The following is a 26,981-nucleotide window of genomic DNA, read 5'->3' as shown; positions in this document are numbered from 1 at the left end:
AATCGGTTCGAGGAGGGGTGGAGAATGGGCGTCGACGAGAGGGCGGAGCTCCGGCGGTCGGGTTTTGGGTGGTCGGCGGCGGCGGCTTCGATTCTGGCCGGGTAACGGCCCAATCGAGGTCGGGGCGGGACTATGGAGGTGCGGGGTGAGGTGGAGCGGCTCGGGGAGGGCTCGGGCTTGAAGAATGGCGGCGAGACGGCGATGGAATGGTCGGCACGGCGAGCGACGGCGCTAGGGTTTGCTTGCTCCGCTCGCGGCGCGAGAAAGGGTACGACGAAGGCAAAACGGGATTGGCTACTGGAACGGCTGCAGAGGCTTAAGCGGCGCTGGGACTCACCGGAGAGGCGACGCGTGGCGGCGCCGGCACTGTCGCCGCCGCTTAAGAAGAACAGGGGAGATGACCGGTCTAACCGGCGCCCCATACCGGTCTAACCGGTCCCGGCCAGACACGATCAATAATTCCAGATTCCACTTTTAACTGCCCAAAACTCAAAATTTTCCATTGAAACTTGGAATTCGGCCAAAATAGAAGTTGTATAAGAAGATTAGTTCTACCCCTTTGATATTGGGCGAAATTTGATTCGGAGTTTGGATTACGAAGAAAAGCGTGCTCACCGTTCGGCTAGATTTGAGTACTATCGACGATCGTGATCAAGCTAAAGACATTACTAAGCCATGATTAGCGATTAATCACAGGATTAGCACCAAAATTAACACCGGGGTGTTACACCTTTTTCCCGAGGCAAGCCCATTTTGTACATTGTTTGCCGGGAGGCGATGTGTGAGCAGTTGCCGTGCATTAGCGCAGCAATCTCGGCGCGCGTTAAATTGGCCTTGCCTTAGTCAGGAGCCCAGCATTAGCGCAGCAATCCCGGCGCGCGTTAAATTGGCCTTGCCTCAGTCAGGAGCCCAACCGGGCGTGGGAGGGGCCCAGGTATTGTGGTCGGAATGGGCCTGAGAGAGCCCACACCCTAGTGCACAACCTGGGCTGTTGCGCTTTTAAGCAGCGCAGACTCGAGCCCATGTCCCTCCTCCCAACCCCGAACCGTGGCCTGCGTTGCGCTTATTTGAGCCCGTTTCCTCAAGAGTAACCAAACGATACGGTACCAATGAGGCTATAGTTAGCCCAACGGTTGCAGATATGAGCGGGCAATGTAATTCCCGGCCCAATTACACGCCAGGCCTAAAATCTTCAGCGATCACGAACTGACGCAGCGTGGGCTGCGACAAAACTGCCATGGAAACGCATCGCCTAGTTTTCTGAAGGGAAAAAGGGGGCATGCAGCATGCTGCTCCATGTTAAGCATGGGTGGTTAACTGGTCATTAGGTTTGCTGATGTGTTCGAGATGCTAGTATAACTCGAACAGCCGAACTTCTCAGCAGAGCACAGACTCAATCTTAATTCTACTCTTTCTATTTTTATTTACATATTGTCGTATTAGATTTGTTCGAACACTTTTTTCAAAATGGTGGGGGAAACATGAACGGCTCACATCGGTCTGCTGAGAATTTGATATTATCATATTTAATGAACGGCTCACTTTTTCTACATATTATCATATTAAATTTAACTAAATCTATAGAAAATATAGTAACAACTATAATATCAACCATATGCACTATCGACGTGTATTTTATGGTGGATTTAATGGAACAAATTTAATGTTTTCTCTATAGTTTTGGTAAAAATTATCACATTTAATATACGACAAACCTAATACGATATGTAAATAAAAATAGAGTACATACTTAACACCGTAACGGCTCAACATTTACATGGGTAGCTTCTTAATCCATCAATGTGGATCAAGTACCATGACGCCACTGGCCAGCTGTTCCAATTGCTAATTCGATCAACTGATGTTCATCAACTACCAAGTTCCTGCACTTCCCAACTCGTCAGGACATCAGCGCATTGACTTGGCCCAACGCCGTTTATTCTCCACCTACATACGTGCGGATATCTACCTGCTCGTTTAATTTCCTCACCAACCTCTCAGCACGTTCAGCTACCGTGGCGCGCGCGGCTCGCTCTGCGGCGCCTCGCCGGCGCCGAGCAAGAGCTCCCTGACGATCTCGTCGCCGACCCCGTCCATGTCCGGGAGCGCGTGCCCGGCCTCGGGGTGCTCGTGGTACCGCACCCACGGCAGCCTCCGCGCCACGTGCCGCTGGATCTCCACCTGCACGATCCTGTCCTCGTACCCCTGCCAGATGCTGACCACGCCCTCGCCGTCGGGGAACGGGTTCCTCATCTCCGTGGGATCGAACTCCCATCTGCCGAACAGGATCGTCGCGTCGCGGCATAGCGACTCGTAGGTCCCCTGCCGCGTCGCTTTGGCCTGGGAAAGAAAATTGTGATTTTGAGATTTTCCACCACGTCAGTACGGGTAAAATCGCAAGAAAAAATGGTAAAAAAAACTGGCCAGGGAATGAGAATTTCTTACCCGATCCACCTGCTGGCCGCTCTCGCGCTGCTTCCTCCAGAGCTCGGTGAGGATCTCCCAGTCCTTGGCGGTGAACGCGCCGCGCTCGCCCCTGACGATCGGCGACGTCGGGAGCCACGTCTGCGTGAGCCAGGCGCAGAGCAGCGACGGCGCGTGGTGCGCGATCCAGAACGTCGTCCTGTCCCAGGCGTCCAGCTTCCCGTACGCGCTCCTCCGCACGTCGTCCGGCAGCGGCCACCAGTAGTTCACCGCCGGCACGACCAGCGACGCTCCGGCCAGCCTGCAACAAGCCCGATTCCATCCACTCAGAACAAGATGATCATCTGAAGCTGCGGTGTATTCGTGAACTGGAGTGCATGCGAGCTGCTCTGCCCTGACCTGTGCGGAATGTAGTGGAGGCAGCTCCACGCGATGTATCCGCCCATGGAGCAGCCCAACACGTAGAACTTGTCCCCGAGCTGCAGCGCGTCGGCGAGCTCCTCGACGTCCGTGGAGTCGCTCTTCAGGCACCTCTTCGGGTTGGCGTCGCTGTCGCCGTACCCGGCTCTGTCGAAGAACAGCATGTATATCCCCAGCTCCTCCACAAGCTCCTGCGATCGTGACAAATTAAACAAACAAGAAGTGCGATCATCAGATTTGTGCACGCAAAACACGGCGGTGCGATTCGGATTAGTGCGATCGAGCAAGATCTGTTACTACCTGGGACACCTGGAAGCCGCTCTCCTTGGTGGAGCCGAACCCGTGGACGAAGATGACCTTGTACCTCGCGTTCTCCTTGCGCACTCCGGCTTCCATGTAGGCTAGGTGTCGGCCATCCTTGAGCCGGACTCTCGGGGAGGTGATCGGCAGCCCTCCCGGAGCGCCCAAGATCGCCGGGGGAGGCGGCCGGGTGGCCTGGTATGCCCAGCCCAGCAGCGCCACGGCAAACACCACGGTTACTTTCGAGAGCGTGACCATCGTCATCCGTCAGTCAACCTGCATGTGAGACGATCAAAAATCCCCTCAAGCGGATGATAAATAAGATGGCAACTGAAGAAACAGAGCATCTACTAGATGGCACGGTGATCAGAGAGTATCAGACGAGCCAACGGGAGCAGCAGGCAGTTTCAAGTGTGCCAGTGCATGCGCATGGAGCCAAGCAGCAGTTACGCAGAAGACTATGGAATTAGGGCTCAGGAAATACGGCAGATAAAGCATCTCACGTTTTGGGGTGAATCAAACATAAACCTCATGTTCTGAGTGCCAAACTAGCACCGCATCTCAAGTTCCGAAAGAAAATGCACAAAAATTCAACTTCTACCGTGCACAATCACAGGCAGGAGGATCAAGTATCGAGAATCGTCAAAGAACCAACTGATGAAAAAGATCAGGCGGACTTGCCATTTGAACGGTGGCCCCAAAGTTCGGCAGCCGGCAAAAGCGGAGGCCGGCGAGCAAGACCTTCCGCCGTGCACCCGCCCTTCGGTTGTTTCCCAGCAGACCCCAGGGTATGAGCGATGCGTGGGTGGCGATGAGAAAGAGGTCGCTGGCCTTGCCGGGCGCTTGTGGTATGAGGCGGCCCGTCTCTCGGGAAGTCGGGATCAGCCAGCTCCCGATCAGGACTCATGTTAGATGCCCATCAGCGCCGCCGGCTTTGTCCCACATGACAAGATCGACCCGGTGTGGTGTAGGCCTGCCGCCGCCGCCGCTGCTGCTGCGCGGTGCGTCCAGTTTGTCTGCACCCGCGATCTGGCACACCAAGCTGCACCGGCCGTAAACAAATTTCGGTCCGACCGGGGCCGGGCCACCGGGGTCTATGCTGTTCCTGTTCGGGCAGTGACAGCGCCAGCGAGCGGGGGATGCCATCCACTCCACCGATCCCCGCCGCGGCCTTTGGTGCATCTGATCTCGCTGATCGAATCCTTTCGCTGGCCGTAAACAGGCGTCTTGAATCGTCGGTCTGCCGCGTTCGGCAAACAAGCAACGTACGGCCGGAGAAGATCGACGCACCGCGGCCGGCAGCGCCTGCACGACTGGTCGACCGCGACTCTTCACAGTTGCGAGCACCACCGCACCGCTGCGCTCGTCCGTGGATTCGTGACGGGGATTCTGATGATGGTTGGACAGAACGACCGAGGAGGCAAGGACCGCCGCGGGGTAAAAGTCGCGACGTCCCGTTCATCGCCTTCTGGCTTCTTGTGCTGACTGGCTGGTGGGCTGGTCGCCGCGTCGCTTGCGCAGCATCATCGTCGGCGACCACTGCGGCCTGGGCCGTAGCTGCGGCGTTGGATGTTATGATAGGCCGACGAGTGGAGGCTTCCGGCCCAGAAGCACGTTACGAACGAGCCCGCCCCAGACAAGAGGGCCCACGGCACGGACGTGCACACATGGCGTCTTTTTATTTTTATATTTTTCGAAAACATTTTTTACAGAAATATATTTTCAATTTTACAATTTACAGTTTTGTACCCCTACCGCCCGCCTGCCGGGCGGCAGGGACTTATATGTAAATAAAAAAAATTATTTACGCGGTGGTCCTTGGCGGGAGCCTGTCGCCCCTGCCGCCCCTCCACTGGGCGGCAGGGGGCCTGCCGCCCGGCTGGGGGGCGGCAGGCTCCCCCGCAAAATTGCAGTGGCCCATTAGATGTGTTTTAGATATGGATACAAATAAAAACCATTAGTAAAGAACATGAATATGAAAAGTATAAGCTAGCAATTCACACACATACGTAAATGAGAACGAAATAGGTGATGTATGAGAACGAAATAAGTATAACATGATGACATGTCCATAACAAAAATACAGAAACAGCTAGAAGCACCTCCTAACCACCCCGGCCACCCCGGCCATGTCGACCTCTTTTACGCTGAGCGTGGACGTGTTCTGTAGAGTAGGTGTGTCGCTCTGGAGGCCCTACGTCTTTACCTGGACGTCCGGTGGGCACAGGTGTCTGGAAGGTAGGATCGGCCTGCGGGTTAGGTGTAGAAAATAACCGACTCCAATCTTCGAAGTTCGCCTCAAAGGTATCACGCGGCCAATTCGCAACCCTCCCTCCCTCCCTTTCTCCCTCCCTTTCTCCAATTCGTCCGGTCCGGGCTAATGATGGCTGGCCCCTGGCGCCTCTACGTGTGCGGCGCCTCCGTCCCGAAAAGCCTTCCACGCGACCACGAGTGCACGCACCTCGCGCGCCTAGGCAGCGGCACACCGTGAACGCCGCCCGCCTACTTCTGGCCAGCACCTGCATCTGTGGTTTCCGGCCGGTGCATGCATGCGCTCGCTTGACACGTCGCGCAACGGCTTTGAACGGTTAAACGTGCGGCGCCGGCGGGCGTGGTCGTGTAACGAACCGGCCGGCCGGTCCCATGCGTTCCGGCGGTGATCGGAAGCAACGGCGGGTCCGGTCACGCGGCGGCGTCCCTGCCTTTTTGACGGCGTCTTGGCCGGTTGATGTCATCATGTGTCTACGGGAGTAAGGTAAAGCTGCACTGGGGGGCTATGTCGGCACCCAGTGTTACGTTTTTTCAGTGTTTTCTGGTGGTCTTGCCAGTCACGAGGGTGCAGAGATTACGGGGGAAAGGTGCTCGACTGAGCTCGATTCTGGTCTTAATCTGGATATTCCTGGGGATTGGAGAAAGGTGCAGTGGAAGAACAAGCCGACGTTAGTGGTGAGCTGAAACTTTCCGATCTAAAATTTTCAAGTAGAAAAGGAAAGACGACATGCAATGCATGCCATGAGTATCTTAGAAATTTTTAAATATGCTTACTACAAATTATAAGAGGAGGAAGGGGAACATCCAGTTTGGATCGCTAAACTTGCATGGTAAGAATTTTGTAATTAACAAAGTTAATTGCTCCTAGTCAACAGTCAAAACAGGGGCAAAAATATGTTGAGTACGTAGGGGGTACAATCATATGGACTTGTGAATACTAAGAGCAAAATCACAAAGTTAAGGAAATTGAGAGTACAATAACAATTGCACTATAAAGTAGGGACAAGAACACTAATTTCTCAATTAATAACCTCTTCATACAACCTTACCAAACGATGATGTGGACGACAGTCACACTAATCACAAATAGGAGCAAGAAGAGGGTAAGTGGAAGGGACGATGACAATGGTGTATGAGTAGAGACACCCAAGTGGCAAGATATATCCTCACGTGTATGAACGTCAATTCTAATTCCAGTTTTAGTGTATAGTTTTATTGCACAGTTGTCAAGATTGAGAACTTGGTAATTAAATTGAAAGAGTGTTATGAGAATAAAAATTCTCTCTCATCCTATGAAACTCCCCTTCCTCTCTCCACATATTGATCCTGTCATGTCATCAAATTTGATGTGGCATAAAATTTAATACCTATAAAACTCTTAGAAGACTCCCACGGAGACTATCCTAAAGGTATGGACGTGCACCTAAAAGCTATGATCATCCTTTAATAAAATATATTAATGAGACACACAGTGCACTAAATCATAAGTTTGACATCTAATGGATTGGGGGTACAACCATCGCTGCTAATCATTCTAGGCTAGTTTTGTTTCATTCTCAAGTGGCTATCAAACCTATCCGGTCATCATCCCATGACCCACAAGCTATAATTTTTGTGTATTTATTTACTTAGTAATTCGTTGATCAATAATATAAATATTTTATAGACTTCTCTGCCATTTGCAAATATTTTTTAAACAACTATGTTTTGTCATAATTTATTTCTCAAATAAGCAAGAGAGCTGCACATCATTGTATTAAGAAGAGAAAAAAGTTTATTTACAACTAGCAGAACAAAAGAGCTCACGCGACATAATAGGCACTAACCTAGTGCTAAGAAGCAATGCCCTATAGAGCCAACCCTTAACAGACCACTCGTGCTTAAAACAACTCAAGCGACGAGCGCTCAATGGATGGCATCACGGGCACATCACTCAAGCAGGTCTTTACCAGCCTCAAAATGGCCTTTGTCAAACTTCTCCGTATACAGCTGCGTGTAGCCTTCTTGGAGTCTAAGTTGTTTTGAAAGGGTAACATGGTCATCTCGCTTGGAGTATTCCATTTTTTTTATGCTCTCAAAGACAACTTGTATTCCAAATCTAAGGCAGAAATGTATTTGTATACTAGCAACTAAAATAGCACTACTAGAAAAAGTGGCATTCGTCCACCTCCGATTAGTACCGGTTGCTTTAAAGCCGGTACTAATGTCAATTTAATACCGGTTCTACAAAACAGTGCCCCCCCGGAGCCATTTAGTACCGGGTCATATCTCCACCCGGTACTAAATGCCACCATTTAGTACCGGTTGGTGTTATAGCCCGGTACTAAATGTCTCCCGGGGGCCCAACTATTTAGTACCGGTTTTTAACACCATCCGGTACTAAATGGTGGCATTTAGTACCGGGTGGTGTTATGGCCCGGTACTAAATGGTCCACCTGGGTTACTTCAAAAGGATGATATCTTCCATCCACTCACATGGATTGTGTGGATAGAATGGTAAAGGAGACTACGCGCGAGGCCACACGTCACAAGTTCGAACTCCAACGCACGCGCATTTATCCGGATGTATTTTTTCTAAAAGATGGTATATTTAGTACCTCCATTTACTACCGGCCAGCCGGTACTAAGGGCGCCATGCGCCCGGTACTGATGGCCCTTTTTCCTGCAGTGTAGGAAAGCAGCTGACGACGACGGTGCGTCAACAAGGCTATACCGCGGGCGTTGATGTAGGTGAATGAGGACACAAAAGAAGACCCCGTTCCGTCCTCTGTTCCTCGTCCCAGCGTGCGTGCCTCACCAAAACCCCATTCAACGCCCGGTACTACCTCAGCACTGGCCAGTGAGGACCGTTCACTGGTCCACTCTGCTCGCAGCACGCAGTGGACCGCGCCTCCTCTGCGACGCATGGCGGCATGCTAAGAGACCACCCATCCATGATCATCCACCCGAGCTCCTCTGCAGAGACCCGAGCTGGATCGATGGGCACACAGCACTCTGCAAACGAAGATCACCCAGGTGCGTGACGCGCCGCGCATCCGCCTCGGCGCTCGTTCACACGGCCACGCGTTATCCGGAGCGGGTTTTCTTTCATCTCCGTGCCTGCCTCGAGTGTGAAAGCCTCCGGACTTCAACCCGCGAGAGGCGCACACGTAAAGCTAGCGAGCTACCCGGCTAGAGGGAGAAGGCGCTGGCCTGGCGTCGAGCGTATATATGGCGACGGGCTGGTGGCCTCGGACCCTTCGTTTTCTGCAGGGCCGTGACAGGCACGCCTTGACATTGGGCAGCTTGCTGCTAGGCGCTAGCTGCTACCTGTTCCTCCTCCTCTTCCGTCTTCTCCACCAACCCACCCCCCCCCCCCCCCCCCCCTCCAAGATCAAGAGAAGGAGCCGGAAGCCCGGAACGCACTAATATATAATAGCTTGTGAGAGGATCGATCAGCGCGATCACCGGATCCATGGGGCTGCGGGCTTGTGCCATGGAAGGCGGTGATGCCGTGGGGTCGCCGTTCTTCCAGTGGCTCAAGCCGCCGCGGTCCTCGTCGTCGTCGGCCTCGATGGCTGCGGCGGCGTCAGGGCAGCAAGTGGTGGTGCTCGGAGAAGAGGGGCGAGCTGGTGGAGGAGCGGAGGAAGCGAGCAGCATGACGTGCCTGCCGCTGCTCAGCAGGCTCGGGGAGGGGAAAGGGGCCGATGATCATCACGAACAGTGCCCTGTCAAAGAAGAGATCGCCATGAGCGGGGCGAGCATCGGGGATCTGGCGCAGTCGGGGGTGGATTTGAATATCGGGTTGCCGATGGGTGGACCCTGCATTGAGGATGCCGTCATGGACGACAAGGACGTCGACGAGGAGGAGGAGGAGGAGGAAGGCAACGAAGTGGAGGAGGAAGATGATGAGGACGAGGGGGAGGAGTGGAAGCATGTGCATGGCGGCTGCAAGGTGGAGGGGATGGATCAGCAGCATGAGCATGGCGAGGTGGTGGCGTCGGTGGTGGAAGGATCGAACAACAACGGCTTGGGGGAATTCGGCGTGGTGGGCGCGGAGAGCGGCCTGCCGATCGGCTGCCGGTACTGGATCCCGACGCCGGCGCAGATCCTCATCGGCCCCGTGCAGTTTATCTGCCACGTCTGCAACAAGACCTTCAACCGATATAACAACATGCAGGTATTGTGTGATGTTTCCTCTGTGCATGGTCTTATTTATATCATCTTGGATCTTCTTGCTTCCCTACTAGTGTTTTGTCTACTGTATTATTGTAAGTCGATCGACTTATGATCAATTTACCTTGCTGATTTAGATTTTTTTTTAAAAAAAAACAGAAGGCACGTCGTTATTGAAACTGCCAGCACGAACTTGCAAAAATGGTGTGAATGAATTGAAGAGTTCTATTATAAGTTAGAGATCACAGCATGCAGCACACAATTGTCTTGAATTTTCGACGTCATCGATCTATACTCTGCAGGAGCAAGAGTACACGCAAGCTTGCACATAGAGATGACAGATCACGACATTTTGTTGGAACTCGATTGATCGAGGTCCTACTCATCTTCATGACTGACCTTTGCTTCCATGAATAGCCTTCCTCATTCATACACTATTATATCATCCCTGCATGCACCGAAGCTTAAATTGATGGTGATCATCAGTTCTTCAGATCACAGTCAAGCAGCAGTGTAGTAGATGCAAACAACAAGAAAATGTTGATAATTAAAATTCCAGGCAAATTACAGTTTCTCCAAGCAGCTACGTAATAATTAGTAATACAAGCATGATGGATGCATTGCATATTTGCAGATGCACATGTGGGGCCACGGGCGCGAGTACCGGAAGGGCCCGGAGTCGCTCAAGGGCACGCAGACGCTGGCGATGCTGAAGCTGCCGTGCTACTGCTGCGCGCCGGGGTGCAAGAACAACGTGGGGCACCCGCGGGCGCGGCCGCTCAAGGACTTCCGCACCCTGCAGACGCACTACAAGCGCAAGCACGGCGCCAAGCCCTTCAGCTGCCGCCGCTGCGCCAAGCCCTTCGCCGTCAAGGGCGACTGGCGCACGCACGAGAAGAACTGCGGCAAGCGATGGTTCTGCGCCTGCGGGTCCGACTTCAAGCACAAGCGCTCCCTCAACGACCACGCCCGCTCGTTCGGCGCCCACCACCGCCCCGTCGACGACCCCGCCGCCGCCGCTGTCGCCGGCGAGGTCCGACGCTTCCACCATATATAGTACTACTACTTGTCGGTGAGATGTGATCGATCGACGATCATCTGCATGTGCTGCGTGCATGCGTGCGAATGAACCATGCAACCGATACAACGATGATGCTACTAGGATCAAGGTAACTGAGAAATAGCAGTACGTAGTAGCTAGATATTTCCTTGGATATATCGATCAGCACCAACAATGCTGATGATGTATCCAAGGAAAGTATTTAAAGCGAGATGATAGATCAACAATAAGGTGGTGGCTGCTTGCACCAAATCTAGCTGTGAAGTAGCTGAATTTTCTTCTGCCGGAACCGTGGGCTGCAGGCTGCGTTACCCGCTGCCCATGTAACCTCTTGTACTGGAGAAAATTTCCCGGCTTCACAGGCTAATTAGATGTAGTCCGGAATCTACTGGTATGCAATTTCTTTCATGAGACGTGCGTGTTGTTGAGGCATCGCCAATTGTTAACTGGCATAATATACTGATCAACCGGTTACTATCTGTCGGCGATGTTTTTCCTTGCTATTTTCAGTAACCATCATCTTGGATTTATATAGATCGATCTGTTCCTTCAGTTTCATCTGAGTTTTTACTTGATTAATATTGATGTGTATACTGTATGCAGAAACTTCAAATTGTGTCCTAATCTGCCATAATGCACAAAGGAAAATCAACTGCTATGTTAAAATATGAAAAATCAACTGGCATGCCCCTTAACTAGATTTTCGTTTGCCCCATGCGTGTTTGCAGGAGCTTGGTGCGACCGCAACGGTGATGCATGTCGTGTAACAAACTAACCGTATTATTCTTCTCTTAATACAATGATGCACCGAGAAAAAAAAAAGGTCTTTGTTAATTGGCTAGGTTAGCTAGAGTACCTTTTTTAGCACTGAACAATACAATGCACATATTGGCCCATTTTCTATCGTAACATAACTGGTGGCAATCATCATTTCAAAAAAAAATAGTGGTAATCTTATTACCATACTTTTCTTTGCAAACTGCTTAAAACTTAATAAGTTGGTGAATTAGGCTATACTAGATTAAAACTGGCTATGGCTACAAACACATGCGCGGCTGAATAGTGAATACAGCAGATATGTGATGGCTTGCAGGTAATAATAAGGTTTAGCATGCATGCATGCAGATGCAGTATTGCTGTATAGAAGATGCTACTCTCTGCATTTGCTAATTTGCAGCATGCTGTGCAGTCTACCGGTCTGCATACACGCGCGAGCATGCAGCCTGAATTCGGCCTCCTATGTGGCACTAGCTAGCTAGCAAAAAATTTCAACATTCCTCGCGGAGGGCTACATGTGTGCGCAAGTCAACAAGGGAAAGCGACGGATGCACGCGCACCTAGCGATATCGATCGCGTCAGCTGCCGACGCAGACGCAGCACACCGCAGAGACAAGATCAAAGGTTAACTTGGACAAGGATGATCGCACTCACACACACACACACACACACACACACACACACACACACACACACACACACACACACACACACACACACACACACACACACACACACACACACAAAGAGAGCTCTTAATTACTACCTTGATCAAGTGGGCGGCGGTCGCCGCACCTGCTAAGAGAGTAATTATGGCGGGGATTAGCTTTATTGGGGGCCTGCTTTGGCAGATATGCTTTTCGTCTCCGCATTTCCAAAGCCTCCCTGGGGGCCAAGGTGACGAGGACCCCCTTTTTTTTTCTGTTCCTCCAAGTCCAACTTTGTGGCGGCCATGGACCACAGCCTGGTCACACGCGCCGCGATCCAGACCGATCGAGACTCGAGTGTGTAGTGTTCACTTCATCCAGCCTTCATTTGGCGCGAGTGCGATGGTATGCAGGCAGAAAACTGGAAAGAAGATGGTAACAGGCCTGACGTATATACGACGTTCGTGTATTCCACCCATTGGTGTGGTTGACCACTTGAAAAATGCGTGCTCGTGCAGTAGACTAGTCCAGATAGATACTTTATCTGCATAGTATGTACCAAACAAGTAGCAATCGAGGGTCTTGCTTGCATACTGCCCAGCGAGACCCAGCCTATCTACGAAGGGTTCGGGCGACGCCGGCCGCCGCCGCCGGACGCGGCTGGAGCCACGGGCGGGTGAAGAGGAAGGAATGTCAAAAAGGAGGCCATGGGCGAGCGCCGAAGGTGACCGCCTGGCCGGCCGGCCGGTGATGTAATCTCGCAGGGCGCGTACGTACGTGCTGCGCCGGGGATCATGTGCTAGCTGCTGCTAGCTCCGAATAAAACCCGCCACGAAGGCCTGTCGGCTCGGCGATGCAACGCGGCGCCACCGTACCGGCGGCGGCCGTTTCCCACCCGGTCGGGCTCGCCGAGCCCGAGGTAACCAATGCAACGAATCGCGCACGCACGTCGTCCATCGTATCACGCCCGCCCGGTTCACATTGTAAAACGACAAGCAACAACCGGAACTTGGCAAATGCATGGCACGGCGCCGCGCTGGAGGGCCAGGGCGCATCCTGCCGGGCGTGTCGCGTGCCGTGTCGGGTGGGAACGACGAGCGGGCTAGCTCCGGGCGATCGTTCTGGCATTGCGGCCGCAAGCAACACATTCGGAGGAGAGAATCATATATGCTAGGGCCCCATGCCCATGGGCCATGGCTGGACGACGACGTTGATCGTGCGTGTGTCGCCAGCGCGGCTTGACGTGTCTCAACTCTCAAGTGGACGGCCATCTGCAGCAAGCTAGCTCCACACATATGTTGGGTTGATCTCCACCAGTTGGTCCAACGACCAATTGGGCCTTTGACTCGTGCTCTGATCGGGAGCGTCCAGCCCAATACAAGGCTGGTGGGCCCCCGTCGCGCAGTGCTATAAATAGGAGGTGGGGGCTAGTGGCTAGGGTTAACAAGGTTCACCACAGCCGCCACTGCCCCACTGTCCAAACCCTACCCGATCTAGAGGGCATGTTGCAGTGACGGGAAGCTCACCGCCGCCGCCCGCGACGCTCGTCCACCAGCGACGCTGCTATCGTCCTCGACTACGCCGCTACGCCACGACGCATCTACACCGCCCGTCGCTGCCCGTGCGCAGTCTCCATCGACGAACGCGGCCGCACCATGGAAACGGCAAGGTATTCCTCTTGGTCAAGTTCGTCACCCACTCGATCTACCACTACGCGATCCAAAGTAATCCAACAACATACATATTGCTGCATGTTCACATGAATGATTGCACGTACGAACTATGACAGCAATTTGGACACCTGATTGTAGGTATTACCACATCGATCTCAGCGCACGCGTCACGTTGGCGTCAGAAGACGGATAAAATCACGGGATGCGGGAGCTGCACATTCAGGCAGCATACATACGGTTTAATTAGGAGATGCACATTCGATTGCCAAGTTAGCTACAACCTAAGAAAACGTCTCCTCGATCGGCGTAGAATTCTTTTTTTTAGGGCTGATCGGCGTAGGATTAAGTTCTAGCACCATGCGCACAACACTTTGCTTGCCGGGGCGGGGAGCACAGCTTCGCAACCCATCCTTGTCCAGGTTTGCTCGTGCGCAAACTTCATCTCAATCGCGCTTCACAGAAGGAATGATTAAAGAGGAAGGAGCTAGCGAGCGACTTTAGCTAAAGAATGTCGGGTGAGGCAAGGAAAGGAGCAGACCAAAGGCGATCCGCCTTTTCACACCGACAGAATTGGAGCAAAAACAAGTGAAAATTTGTTTATGCATCAACTGGTTTTTCACTTTTCAAAAAACAAACCAGTCACCGCCGCTTCGCTGCACGTTGGTGTAGAGGAATAGGATGCACCACCAAGTTCGCGGCCTTTTTATCTTCCTTGTTATTTTCCAAGAAATTAAAAAAAAATCTCTGAAAGAAATTAACACTCCGTTTCTTTTATAACTGTGCAATAGCATCGGTTGAGTTATAATCTATATCAAGTTGCAATATGTAGCTTTGACTGCTGCCTACATGCACATTTTACACTTAATTATTAGATCAAGCTGTCCTAATTCTTTTATGCCTGATTATAGCAGCACTCGACAAATTGCAGTCAAGATACACCGACCAGGCCAGCAAAATTTCTCCTTAAAATATGATTGTCCAAAAACAAGGGCTATTACCAGTTTACCACTAACTGACTCACACAAACATGGTTACGGGCGCTATGTGATATAGCATGCCTGCGGCAGCTGCAAGGAAACTTTCAGTAAAGTAATACTTCATTATGAGCAACAGTCACGTCCTTGGAGATTGCTGAATTGGACGTTCTTTTATTATATTTGTCTGTTTGTGCTCAAAGGTATAAATACCATACAGACATTGTTATCTTGTGGTGATACTATATGTCCAGCATGATCTCCACAAAGGATAAAGTTTTGTCGGCTTGACCTCTGTTTTGGCAGCCATATATATGCAGCTACCTCAATTATAATTCGATTGTGTTAGATGCAGAACGCGTTCTAGCAGACCTGAATGAACCTGGTTTCTGCGTTGTTAATTATGCTCGAATTCTTCGCCGCGTATCCGTAGCAATTATCAATGACAATTTGAACCAACTGTAACATCAGGGTTGAACACACTCAATGTCTACATGGACTTGTGGTGCACGTACTTGGTAGGAATACTACCTTGACGAATGCGCGGAGTCGTCGATTCAGCGGTAGTACTTTTGTCCTTCAGAGGCCTATCTTCTCCTGATTAGTCAAACTGTCAAAGTCTGCGATTAAACGACGGGACCTAGCATTCAAATGCCTTGGCTAGCCTGTAGACTGCAGAGAGTGGTAATGTGAGACTTTCAGGAGAAGTTGCATCAGGCCCTAGTCACGCTGGCGCACTCCGACAGAAACTGATTTCTCGAGGGTATAGCTCGGACCAAAGCTTGGGCTGCTGATTGAGATTTTTATCTAGTCTATCACAGATTATGTTGATGAGTTGGAACAAAATTGTTTTACGCATTTGTGCATGCATCTAACAGTTAGATACATGCCCAAGTACGCAGTACAATGTCAATTTAGTGCTGCCAGCAGAATACAGGTCAACTAGGAAGGCCACCCCACGCATTTGCGCGGCTAGATGTTACCATCTCTAATGTTATATTTTAAATTATTTAATTTTTTGTATTTATTATTTGTGCAGTTTGTTGTAAATATATTTAAGATTACATCTTTTTAATCGGCTTTCATAAAGCATTTTTTGTTGACGAAAATAAACATCTATTAAAGCTATTTTGAGGATCAATAATTTGATTTTATTTTCATACTCGTTCTAAGTTTGAATTGGATACCATTTTGAGATAGTTCTAAGTTCGTTGTTGTATATGTTGATTAAAAAATGTTTAGTTTCACTAAAGTGTAATTTTTTTAGTAGTACTCAAAGTTGTATTTTGAGGATCGCGTCAATGTCAAACATATTATTATTCATTTGGATGTAGTGTTAGTTTTGACATAAGAATTTTTTGAGCATTTTTTTGTTTATGTGTTATAGTTAATGTTGTAGTGTAATGTTTTCATTTATTTAATTTGGATTCTATGTCAATGATTTGCGGCAGCTTCTTGGCGTCTTCCTGGTACTCACCTGCTGGTGCTGTTGCTTCTTGTTTGTTGTTATCTTGGTTGCTTAAGGGCAGAGACAAAAAGGAGAGGTTTACTTTCTCATTCCCAGCTTAATTTGTAGAATTGATAGATAGAGCGTGTGAATTCTATTCACCAACAACCATTCATTTCTTCGTTGTTGCCCCAAATCCAATAATAATTCCTCCACACTCCACACTCCACTCCTCCGCGTCGCCCATTCCGTATCCATGTTGGCTTATGGCCTTTCTTTTTTCTCATTTTCCTTTTCCTTTTTTCTTGTTTTTTCTCGTCCCCTTATCGTTTCCAATGGAATATGGATTTAGTGCATCTATTTTGTTCCTCTCTTAGCCTTGGGTACTCATTTAATCAATTTAAAAAATATGTTGCAACTGATTTGACTAAGATAGTGAGATAAACAATGGTTGACATAATGCTGTTTCTGGTTTTTTTCAGCGCCATTTATTAGTTTCAACATGACTTTTGACTGAAATGTTAGTAAATAGAACACATATTAACTTTATTTGTACATGTTTTGATTGTATACTAAAAATAATATTCCTCGCTCCTATAAGGTTACAATTATTCAACTAAAATGATACTATTTCTCAGTAAATTGTGAGGCTACAACTTTTCTACTTTTTCCAGCGTAGTGCTGTGGTGTGCAAATATTTTTCTGAAGCTTGTTCGAATTTTTTTTATCAAGTTTATGCCTATAAAAAATGAATTAAAAATCATGATAGTAATTTGTAAGAATCTCTTAGTTTACCCAATGCTAGTTGTTTGGAGTCTCATTATTATGTTACATATTAGATTAATTTCTTTATAATGGCATGGTGGCCTATATTTAGTCAAATACTGTGGTATTTTGGGCCGATTTTTATCATAATGACAATTGTGAGTAATTTTAATTTCTCTTATTTTCTCCGATTAACGTGAGAATTTTTAGGTCTTGAGATTGAACGCGGAGGCTCCGTTTGTTGGCCAAATAATAAAATATTTCAGTACACTATGAGGCTACAACTTTTCTACTTTTTTAGCGTGGTTTTGTGGCGTGCAAATATTTTTCTGAAACTTATCTGGAATTTTTTTATCAATGCTTATGCCCGTAGAAAAAATTAATTAAAATCATGATAGTAATTTTTAAGAATCTCCTAGCTTACCCAATGCTAGTTGTTAAATATTGGATTAATTTCTTTATAATGGCGTGTTGTGCTATATTTAGTTAGACACAGGGGTATTTTGAGCCGACTTTTATCATAATGGCAGTTGTTGGAATAATTTCTTTATAATTGCGTGGTGGGCTATATTTAGTCAGACACAGGGGTATTTTGGGCCGACTTTTATTATAATGGCAGTGGTGGGTAATTTTAATTTCTCTTACTTTTTCTGATTAATGTGGAAATTTTTAGACCTTGAGAGCGAACGTGGAGGCTCCGTTTGTTGGCCAAATAATAAGATAATAGATGGTAGAGTAACTTGGTAAAAGCATGTGCCAGAGGCAGAACTCTTTCGCAGGTTTTGGAGTAGTGAGTGGTAAATACTCCCTCCATCCCAAAATAAGTGTTGTTTTAGAGTAAGGTTAATAATTTAGTCAACTGTTGGCTGTAAGGATTCTTGTTGCCTACCTCTTAGCCTACTCATATAGTGGTTTAGTCCTTCATCATTAATACATGGCCCACCTGTCTATCTCACAAGGTTTTTTGGTTCTTATGTCGAAGCCGGATGTGAACTTACAGCCCACTTCTCTTCTCTCTCCTCTCTTTTCCACCTCATCATTCAGCCTGCCATAATACTTGCTCTTAGGAGTTGGGCATGGAAATTAAGGAGGGGTAAAAAAATGGAGTGTGCAGGAGGGGTAGAGGAGAGAGATAGAGATAGAATTGCATTGGAAAGCGAGAACTATATTTATTTTGGAATAAATTTTGAATCCTAAAACTACACTTATTTTGGGACACAGGGAGTATCAAAGTCTCATGTACTTTATAGTCAAATGAAAGACCCCAACTGCTCTGCAAAAAAAAAACACTAATAAGACTTGGTTTACTCCCTTTGCCTATACACAAGGAGCTACTTTGGATATTCTTTTGGAATGTTTTTATAGTGGTTTCGGGATACAACTTGGTTTACTCAGGAGTCAGGACTTTGAAATAAACCTGGACACCTGGTTATATTGTTCCAAAATGCATACCTGGGCTTCTTATGTTTTTGGCCTGGGCCTATCACTGTCACTGCAAAGTGTGGATAGTTATCAGTTTGGGCTTCTTATTTGCAAGCCTTCTTTCGCTTTCGTGTCTTGAATCTTCATCGAGATAGGCCCGATTTTGAACTAGGTAGATTAACAAGATCAGGCCCATGCAATAATCACAAACGGATCGGGCCCATCAAATCCAGGCATCTGGCAGAGCCTACCCTGGAGGCCAGGAAGGTGAAAGCATCAGAACTCATGCGATACATTGATAAGTGAAAATTTGTTCCAAGTGCGAAGCCTACCGGCCATCTGAAAATGGAGGTGGTCAGGTGGAGCACAGACATATGGAATCAAATAAAGAGTGAACTAAAGGTTCAAAACAAAAGTCACCAGCTCAACACAATCTAGCAAGAGCTGGTGGAAGCACCAGTGAATTATAAACATGACTAGGCTGTCAAATTGCATTATTAGGAGAAGAGCATCGTCAATTGGTGTGGGCGCAAAAGTCCTTATCAGGCAAGTGACCAGAAGCTTTTAGGTAAATGGCTAATGATTGAGTAGTTTTTTATTTGATAAACAGACAGTAGTATCAGTCCTTGCTCCCAACTTAGTGATGGTAACCACAGAGATTGCTAGAAAAGCCCTGCAGATAAACACTTACTACTCCAGAAGCACCAATAAACACAGAAGGATATAAGGCTCAAATGAGAAAAGAGGACCACAATACTCCACAAAACTGGATTACTAGGGTGTGTAAATCAAGACCGCGCATCACTCATATAAGTTGCAAAAGCAAAAAGAAGACAAGGATGGAGTAAATAAACATGACAGGTATAGATAAACAGAACTGTGGTATCAGGTGTTCAGGTATGGTCACGTTTCAGATACTTACCATAACTTCCCTGGGAATCCTATACGGAATCTGATATCAATCGAAAACCTTGGTGTATAACAACAAACTCCTCTGCAAAAACAGTTATAATGTTACAGGGTCATGCCGGGGATTCTGTACAAAAGTGGCAGTACTTACTGATATAAATCAACAAATTCGGATAGCACTGTTGTTGGAGCTGAGATATAAGGACTGTTGTTGGAGCTGAGCACCAAAATCACAGCCTAAAAAGTAGGAGGCCTTGCTTGATCTGAAGTAGGAGCTATTGCTGGAGATGCTCTTATACAGGGAATCTCTTTCCTTGTACTATAGAGATAGCAGAGAGCAATAAACTGCAGAATCAGTATAAAAGAAAACAAAAACTGCAGAACTGAATTTGTGCGCAACAATTATTTTCAGGTGTTATCTAAATCACTCCAGTTACAATAATAGATGCTCAGAAATATACATATAGTCGGGTACTCAAAGGCTAAGGAGAAATGCCTGAAGTGAACAAAGTTAGGAATTAATTAACATGTTTGAGAGAAGATCTAGTGCACGCAATAATTGTGATGTCCTTTTAACTTCAGAGATAAAGTAACAACACAAAGGTATAACGCAGTGTTGTACAATATTGCAGAAGATATATAACATAGCGGACCATATCATCAAATGTTTCTTGAACACATTGCAAGGTCGGATGAAATAAAAGCCAACAGGTGGCTGCAATGAACTTAATCATGATGACTGATGTACAGACCAAGCAACTGGAGAACTTGGCAGAACCACTGAACATGGTTGGATTCACTTCAAAGAAACATGGAGAATATTATTGTCAGGCCATGGTGGGCCATTTGGATTTTGTAGGAAAAAACAAAAAACGCAGAATGTCATAACTAATATGTGCTAGAAATTGATCAAGGTAATATCCAATATGTATAAATGATCTGCATTCCAATCTGCCATTAGCATTATGCTGCAAACTTCAATAGTATAAGAAGATGACTCGAAGAAAGTGAAAGGAAATTATATATATACATATCAACAATTTGGTGACAATGCCGACAAGGGAACAGTAGGATTGCAAGAGAATTTGTAAAAAGAGTTCATCAAAATAAAATGTCAAGGTGCCAGAAATAGAAAAACTATAAGAAGGCTAAAGTGATGGTAATTTGTGTATAAGATATACAGTTTGTTTCGTAATAAATTGAAATATCAGTCTAAGATTACAATTCCAGACCCTGCCTCCGATCCTGCTGAAGCCAAAAACCCAAGCAATCCTTCTATACCATCGATTAGCCTAAATCCCATATACAACTTCCAACTCCAACAGCACACGAAAACTTTTCTACCTGAATTTGCCTATTTCATCTAATCAAAATAGATAAACCCACCGACACAACAAGTTTTACAACGTACTTACCAGTGGAAACACCCGAAAAGAAAGAAAAAAAACACCGGTGCCACATAACGTCGAGCACATGCCGCGCTCTACGAAGCTGGCCTAATGGTAGAAGACGACGGGCGGGACGGCGAATCCAGCATCCTTGAGGAAGGGGACTACCTGCGGGTGCTCGGCGAGGTCGTGATAGAAGGCGTACTCCGCCTCGTAGTCATGGAGATCCAGCTCCGCCTTCTGGTTGCTATGGTAATGGTGCTTTGCATCGGAGGATTTCCCGAAGCCGAACACGCTGACTCTGTCACAAACTCCTACCGCGACCATGATGGCCTGCATCCCGGACGAGTAGTGGAACATGGCGGCGTCGTGTGCGCGGTTCCAATCCTCGGCCGCGCGGCCAGTCTCCGCGACGAATCGGCGGAGGGAGTAGTACTTGACGATGCGGGCGCAGAGGACGTCGAGGCGGGCGTCGGTGCAGGAGATGGGGGAGCCGTGGCGAGAGGATGAGGTGGTGTTGCAGGCTGCGATGTCGAGGAAATGGGCGGCCTGGCAGATGTAGAGCAGGATGGGGACGCCATGGCCGTAGGGGTGGCAGAAGCAGCCGGGTCGGCGCGCGCAGAGGTGAAGGACGTTGCTGTTGATGAAGGAAAAGTTGGTCTTGCTGCCGACGTGAGCGGCGTACCCTGCGATGCGGGCGTTGTTGAGGCGGAACACGGCGTCGTGGGAGTCGATGAGTGCGCCGTGGTTCGCCCTGAGGAGGATGCCGCTGTTGCCGACAACTGCGCAGGATGGGATGCGGCCGGGTAGGGAGAGGAGGGAGGGGAGGCTGCCGAGGACGGCGGGATCGTAGCGGCGGAGGCGGTGCCAGGAGCGGAGCGCGCGGCGGAGGGCGGGGTCGATGTGGAGCTGCTGCTCGTGGCGCGGGAGCGGGTGGAGCAGGGTGTCGTGATCCTCGTCCGGGTAGCGGCCGCGGCGGGGCAGCGGGAAGCGGTGGTGGTGGAGGTGGAGCGGGTGGAGGAGCCGGTCGCGGCGCCACGCGCGGGCGGGCGCCGCGGAGGCCGGGAGGCGGCCCTCGAGGAGCTCGTCCACGTCCCGCCGCAGCGGGGCCTCCGAGGGATCGACGGCGGCGAGGCGGAGCAGCGTGGCGTTGAGGCGCGCCGGGTCGAGCGGGAGGGGCGGCTCCCGCGCGGGCGCGGGCGCCACGGCGCGGCGGAGTGCGGCGGAGAACGAGGCCGCGCCGACGAGCACGACGAAGAGGAGCACCGCGAAGGAGCGCCGCAGCGGCCGCTTCATCGCCGCCGCCGCCGCCGCGGACGCAGCCCCAGACGGGGCCTAACTGTGTCGGAGTCGCCGCATGGGGGCACGCGCATCAGGGAGGGGCGCGTGGGGGGTCCCGGGTCCTTGCGAGCCGAGCTGGGCCGAGCTCTGTCCCTGTCCGAGCGGGTGCGGCCGCGTGGGGCGGCGAGGTTTTTTATCGGTCGCCGTGCTAACGGGCTCGCTAGGTGGGATTACGGGGGTATTTAGTTGGGGAAAAATTTTGGGTTTAAATATTGTAGCCCATTTTATTGTTATTTAATAATTAATATTTAATTATAGATTATTTAATATCATTATATTCATCTCGTATGAATTAGTTAAATTGTGCAATTAATTATTTTTTAATTATATTTAATATTCCATACATGTATGTGTTTGAAAGTTTGATTTAACAGCTACTGTGCAAACAAAATCGAGAACTAAACGCTGTCTATATCTATATAGGAGTGCGCTATTCGTGGCTGGTTGGACTTGGGGTTCGGCGAATGGGGGATCCAACGTGCCCTGCTCCGGTTCGTGCATCGGAGGCCGTAATGATTTTTACGTGGGTGGCCGGCGGCCACCGTGCGCGGGACCCGCCAACATGCCTGCGCGACGTGACAGGTGGACCGACCCTTTCTTCCCTCCTCGACCAGTCGCCATTGCTGGGCTCACGGAGCAAGAACTGATGAAAAGAAAGAGCGCGCCACGCCACGCGCCCACGCCGCATGCCGTTTCTGATGATTGCATGGGCCTGTGTTACTCGTATGACGGTATGAGGAAGTGAGTCGATCCCTTTTTCAAATTCCCGTGAGCGGATCTTCCCGGAAACTACATGTCCGGGCACTTGTGTGGGCACTTGTGTATTTCTGGGCACACATGATGCAGGCCTGCAGGAGTTAGCTAGATCAGGCGAACAAAGTGAGCATACTTGGAAAGTTTAAGGATGAAGATGCATATGCCTCCTTTTCTTTCAGGAAACAAAGGCGCAAATAATTCAGATTCGTGGAAAACGATGTGGAATTGGTTGGGAACGGCAAGCAATTTTGAATTGGGCATTGTGGAATTGGGGCTCATGGACACTGTTGGAGGACACTTTGCCCGACGTCGCGCGAACTGATCTGCCTCGGAAGGTTCACGCCCTGATCTTGCCTCCCCCAACTCGTCCTGGTCATGTTCCTCCCACTAGAACCCATATTATGAAAGGGAAAGCCCATTGAATTGATCTGGTTTACGTCGCTCTCAAGCCTCAGCCTTCTGGCTTCTTGCTGCCTGAGCTTTCAACCCCTTTTTTTTCTCTCGTCGCATGCGAGTAAGAGGAGACCCAATTATCTGGTCTCCTTCTGTTTTTGCAGCTGATTAGGTTAGTATAAAGCTCCCTGTTTGTTTACTAGAGGAGCAGAGGTGGATCGTTGCCGTCTGTTCCCCCTCATCTACCCTTGTCGTGTGAGGTACCCATCGTCCCATCCACATAGTCGGAGTCGATGACAGGCAATGAGAATCTTCAGTGTGATAAGAATCTTTCAGCACTTTGAGGATAGAAAGAGTGATGGACACCTTCTGTGCAAGTGCAGACAATTTTACCGGCCTGCTGCGCAGTGCTGCACTGGTCCAAAGTAGCAGTCCAGCTTCCTGATAAAGTGACAATTGCATGTAGGGTGACTAAATTAAAATGCTACTACTGCTACTTGCTGTCTTGGTAAAATTTTAAACCGTTTTGTATCGTCAGTCTTAACCAAAATTGAATGCGTGGACCTGGGATAATGACTATGTAGTGTCTGCCACGTCTATGGAAGTGTCTGCCACGTCTGGAACGAGCCCGGAGATGCTTATGCAGGCGAAATTGACCGGACAAGAAGACAAGAAGAACTGCTTCTTCAGTTCTTCCGTAGACCGGTAGACGGTAGACCGCACCAATGCCAGTGAAAATAGAAAGAAGTGTAGACGAGTGGACGATATCCACTTCACTTGTTAGACATGCCCCAATTAGGCTGAGAGGTTTGCATCGGGAAGCTCCATCTGGCAGAAAGGCGCATAACGGATCGCCAATTGGACTATCAATGGCCCAAATCTGAATCCCGATCGAGCAAGGGCTAAAAGAGCTGTCATGAAAAGTATTTATCAAAGCATCCTGCAGATTGTACGTGTAGATGTACATACATTGTTGTCTGGCTAGGAGGATAAAAGGGGTGGCACCCTGATAAGAGATAACAGTTCATTCTGAAATTAAAAAGAAAAAAAACGTAATCCAAGCAATGCTCTAGATCGAGCACAGATTCTATGGGATAGTAGTACATCCTGCATACTTCCGCAACAATGGCGATGCAAGAGTCATGATAAAAGCGTGAGCGTTCAGACATCATTAATTGTCAGGGGGAACTGAGAGCGACCAGGTTCCATCATATTTGCATAGCAGAAGGCAACGTGAGCCAGCTAGATGTTTGCAACTCCAACGACGTAGGCGTTCCAAGCATCTCCTTGATTGAAACGCTGCGATTCTTCATATTTCACATCTCGATTGGCATTGTATTCCTTGGCGTTTCCACTTGACTGGGTGTTTGGCATCTCCCTGATCCAAACGTGGATGGACTTGAATCCAGCTTCCTCCAAGCAGTCTTTGATCTCTGGTATCGACCACCTGCCAAAGAGCAACAAGAAACACACATCTGACTACAGTGTTTTCATAGCAGAAAATTAGCAAACTGTCTTCTCATTGCAGTGCATGATGTACAGAGATAAAGATAAAACGTCGATGAAGCTTTGCTGGTACTTTAGAAGTGTACAGGCACTGCTGACAATAATTAAGAAAGCCCCAAAGGTCACACTCTTCTTTACGAGAAGGTACAATACCCCGTTCGGCTGGCTGGTGCAGCAACCAGCCAGCCAGCCAGCCATTCGTGAGAAACCTGCCGGATCACAACAGCAAACCAGCCAGCCAGCCAATCGGCACAGCAGCCAGCCGATCAGCCAGCCAACCGAACGGGCTGATGGCATAGGAAATGGTTGGCCAGAGAAATTTCATATAAATGCTACAAGCCGACCTCATGGCCTGCATATGATGCTGTTAAGCTTTCAATTAGAGATTCAATATTATAGAATTGGTGAAGTACTTGAAAGAGTTAACACACTTGGAGCCTACATAACATTTCACCAAGTGAATGGGGGGATAATAAGCAGCGATTATGAAGGGAAGTGTTGTCAAGTAATGTATAAGCAACATACAGGCGCCAATGGTATGTGAAAGCATGCCGCAGCATTTGCTTCTTCCCAGCTTGAAAGTGGAGACTGATCCTTGTTTGGCGACTTGTGATATCAAACTCTTCTTGCTCCCAGAAATACTGTACGCAACCAGGTTATGAAGAAGACAAAAAATTCTTAGACTGCAATTTGTATCAACTTGCAAAGTACAAGGGTACAAATTATGTGATTTATAAGTTTGATGGATGCTAAGTTTCAAAGTGTACTGGAGACAATTTGATCTTTATATAATACCAATTATCCAAGCTAAATTTGATAACAACTGATGCTGTGATATTTAAGACAGAAAACCTGGTTGAACACATAGCAAATTATAATATATGCTGATCTTAGCCTCATATGATATTTTGTTTCACAATACTTCAAAATATTAGGGTCTTCATGCTTTGTTAATTACTATTCAGTGTTAACAATTAACTCAACACCACTCACCGTGAAGCTGGGGAATTTCCGTTGGAGACGCAGCTTGCGTTCAGATGATGTGCCACCATATACATCCATTACAAATATACTACCTCTTTTCGAGAGAATGTTAAATGCATGCCTGAAATACAAAACCAAGTCCTTTCGACTATGCAAGCAACAGCAGCTGTAGTTGAATGCACAGATAATATCCCTTCCAGGCAAAGCTGCCTCTGACATGGTTGAATTGGCTATGCACTTCGAATTAGCAAGACCTAACTGCTCGCATTTGTTACTTCCTGAAGAGCCATTGCCGCTGTTTACATCAAGGCCTTGCACAAGATCATTGAACCTTTGCTTGACAAGACGTGCTTCCTTAGGTTGTAGAACATTTCCATGGAAAAGCAACATCCTTGAATACCCATCAGCTCCAATCTTGCTTAGGTTGTTTTCAAGGCACCACTCAAGTGACTCAAGGTCCAAATCTAAGCCGATTGCTGTCCTTCTTGCATCAGTACGGATCCATTCAGTACTGCCAAGAGAACAGCCATGAATCATGAGCGATACAACATGAATTGCACTCTAAACCTAAGCCGTCTCTTTACTCTGGAGTGCATTTGACGAAAAAAACGACATTCTCCAAAGAGTAGCTATTGAGACACTTAGTGTGATAGCTTATAAAAAGCGTGTGCACAAAAGTGCAAATACCTGGACACCATTCCTTGCTAATGGGACTGTAAAACAGAGCACATAGGACACCACACAGCACAAAAAGGCGTATGTGAAAACGACATACAGGAGGTTCATACAAAGGCTACAATGCTGAGTGCTTTCACCTGAGGAGGGCCGTGCCACAGAAATCCTCCTGCAGGTGGAGAGGGACGCGCCCGCCAACGTACATCAGGAAGAACTTTTGTAGGTAGCTGATGTCCCCCTTTGGAGACTAAAGACAAACAGATTACACGCATCGGCATATAGTCGAACAAGTTGTGAGCTTAGAGGCTTTCACAAATCCAAGCAATACCCGAGGCGAACCGATTTACCTGCACGGAGAGCTGGTATAGGTGAAACTTGGAAGGCATGGACCCCGCTGCCCACTGGTCCTTCTCGTCAGCTTTGGCATCTTCCTCTTGTTCGTCTTCCGCTGTTGCTCCGTTGGTGCCGTCGTCGTCGTCGTCAGAGGAGTCCTCATGGTGGGGCGGTGGCGCGTCGTAGGCTGATGAAGGCAAGTCGTCGCCGAAGTGCGACGTGCGGCGGCCACGGCCCTGCCGGTGCGACTCCCTCGGCTTCCTCCCGCTTTTGCCCATCGATTTTGTGTCTTGGCTCCGGAGACAAGCGGCTGCGCGCGTTTCTTTTTGTTCTAGTTCTTGTGGAAACTTGATTTTGCAAA

General features: G+C 48.6%; 4 protein-coding genes across 4 annotated transcripts; 1 reads left to right on the top strand and 3 right to left on the bottom strand.

Moving 5' to 3' along the window:
* Positions 1-1,705: 1,705 nt before the first annotated feature.
* Positions 1,706-4,125, bottom strand: LOC120676981. Its single transcript, XM_039958326.1, has 5 exons — positions 3,826-4,125; positions 3,145-3,420; positions 2,824-3,035; positions 2,446-2,725; positions 1,706-2,340 (listed from the first exon to the last, which is right to left on the bottom strand). Exons 2-5 carry the CDS (start codon positions 3,406-3,408, stop codon positions 2,011-2,013), a joined length of 1,086 nt encoding a protein of 361 aa, XP_039814260.1. The 5' UTR covers positions 3,409-3,420; positions 3,826-4,125; the 3' UTR covers positions 1,706-2,010.
* Positions 4,126-8,790: 4,665 nt separating this feature from the next.
* On the top strand, positions 8,791-11,109 carry LOC120676842 (protein TRANSPARENT TESTA 1-like). Its single transcript, XM_039958171.1, has 2 exons — positions 8,791-9,574; positions 10,205-11,109. Exons 1-2 carry the CDS (start codon positions 8,870-8,872, stop codon positions 10,625-10,627), a joined length of 1,128 nt encoding a protein of 375 aa, XP_039814105.1. The 5' UTR covers positions 8,791-8,869; the 3' UTR covers positions 10,628-11,109.
* Positions 11,110-20,373: 9,264 nt separating this feature from the next.
* On the bottom strand, positions 20,374-22,100 carry LOC120675603 (sialyltransferase-like protein 1). The gene has a single exon (XM_039956803.1). The coding sequence runs from the start codon at positions 21,926-21,928 to the stop codon at positions 20,741-20,743; it is 1,188 nt and encodes a 395-aa protein (XP_039812737.1). The 5' UTR covers positions 21,929-22,100; the 3' UTR covers positions 20,374-20,740.
* Positions 22,101-24,034: 1,934 nt separating this feature from the next.
* Positions 24,035-26,955, bottom strand: LOC120672525. The gene is made up of 5 exons (XM_039952960.1): positions 26,635-26,955; positions 26,428-26,534; positions 25,622-26,123; positions 25,154-25,269; positions 24,035-24,569 (listed from the first exon to the last, which is right to left on the bottom strand). Exons 1-5 carry the CDS (start codon positions 26,896-26,898, stop codon positions 24,365-24,367), a joined length of 1,194 nt encoding a protein of 397 aa, XP_039808894.1. The 5' UTR covers positions 26,899-26,955; the 3' UTR covers positions 24,035-24,364.
* Between the last annotated feature and the right edge of the window lie 26 nt (positions 26,956-26,981).

The sequence above is a fragment of the Panicum virgatum genome, chromosome 5N (assembly GCF_016808335.1).
Source record: "Panicum virgatum strain AP13 chromosome 5N, P.virgatum_v5, whole genome shotgun sequence".
In the NCBI taxonomy this organism is placed as follows: domain Eukaryota; kingdom Viridiplantae; phylum Streptophyta; class Magnoliopsida; order Poales; family Poaceae; genus Panicum; species Panicum virgatum.
Note: the sequence above shows the minus strand (reverse complement) of the source record. Positions and strands in the feature narration are given on the sequence as shown.

Coding starts and splice junctions, on each gene's coding strand:
- LOC120676842 (XM_039958171.1), top strand. CDS start 8,870: ATGGGGCTGCGGGCTTGTGCCATGGAAGGCGGTGATGCCGTGGGGTCG. Junction 9,575..10,204: donor ACCGATATAACAACATGCAG/GTATTGTGTGAT, acceptor GCATATTTGCAG/ATGCACATGTGGGGCCACGG.
- LOC120672525 (XM_039952960.1), bottom strand. CDS start 26,898: ATGGGCAAAAGCGGGAGGAAGCCGAGGGAGTCGCACCGGCAGGGCCGT. Junction 26,535..26,634: donor TATACCAGCTCTCCGTGCAG/GTAAATCGGTTC, acceptor GTTTGTCTTTAG/TCTCCAAAGGGGGACATCAG. Junction 26,124..26,427: donor TGTGGCACGGCCCTCCTCAG/GTGAAAGCACTC, acceptor TTCTCTTGGCAG/TACTGAATGGATCCGTACTG.
- LOC120675603 (XM_039956803.1), bottom strand. CDS start 21,928: ATGAAGCGGCCGCTGCGGCGCTCCTTCGCGGTGCTCCTCTTCGTCGTG.
- LOC120676981 (XM_039958326.1), bottom strand. CDS start 3,408: ATGACGATGGTCACGCTCTCGAAAGTAACCGTGGTGTTTGCCGTGGCG. Junction 3,036..3,144: donor GCGGCTTCCAGGTGTCCCAG/GTAGTAACAGAT, acceptor TCACGATCGCAG/GAGCTTGTGGAGGAGCTGGG. Junction 2,341..2,445: donor GCGGCCAGCAGGTGGATCGG/GTAAGAAATTCT, acceptor TTTCTTTCCCAG/GCCAAAGCGACGCGGCAGGG.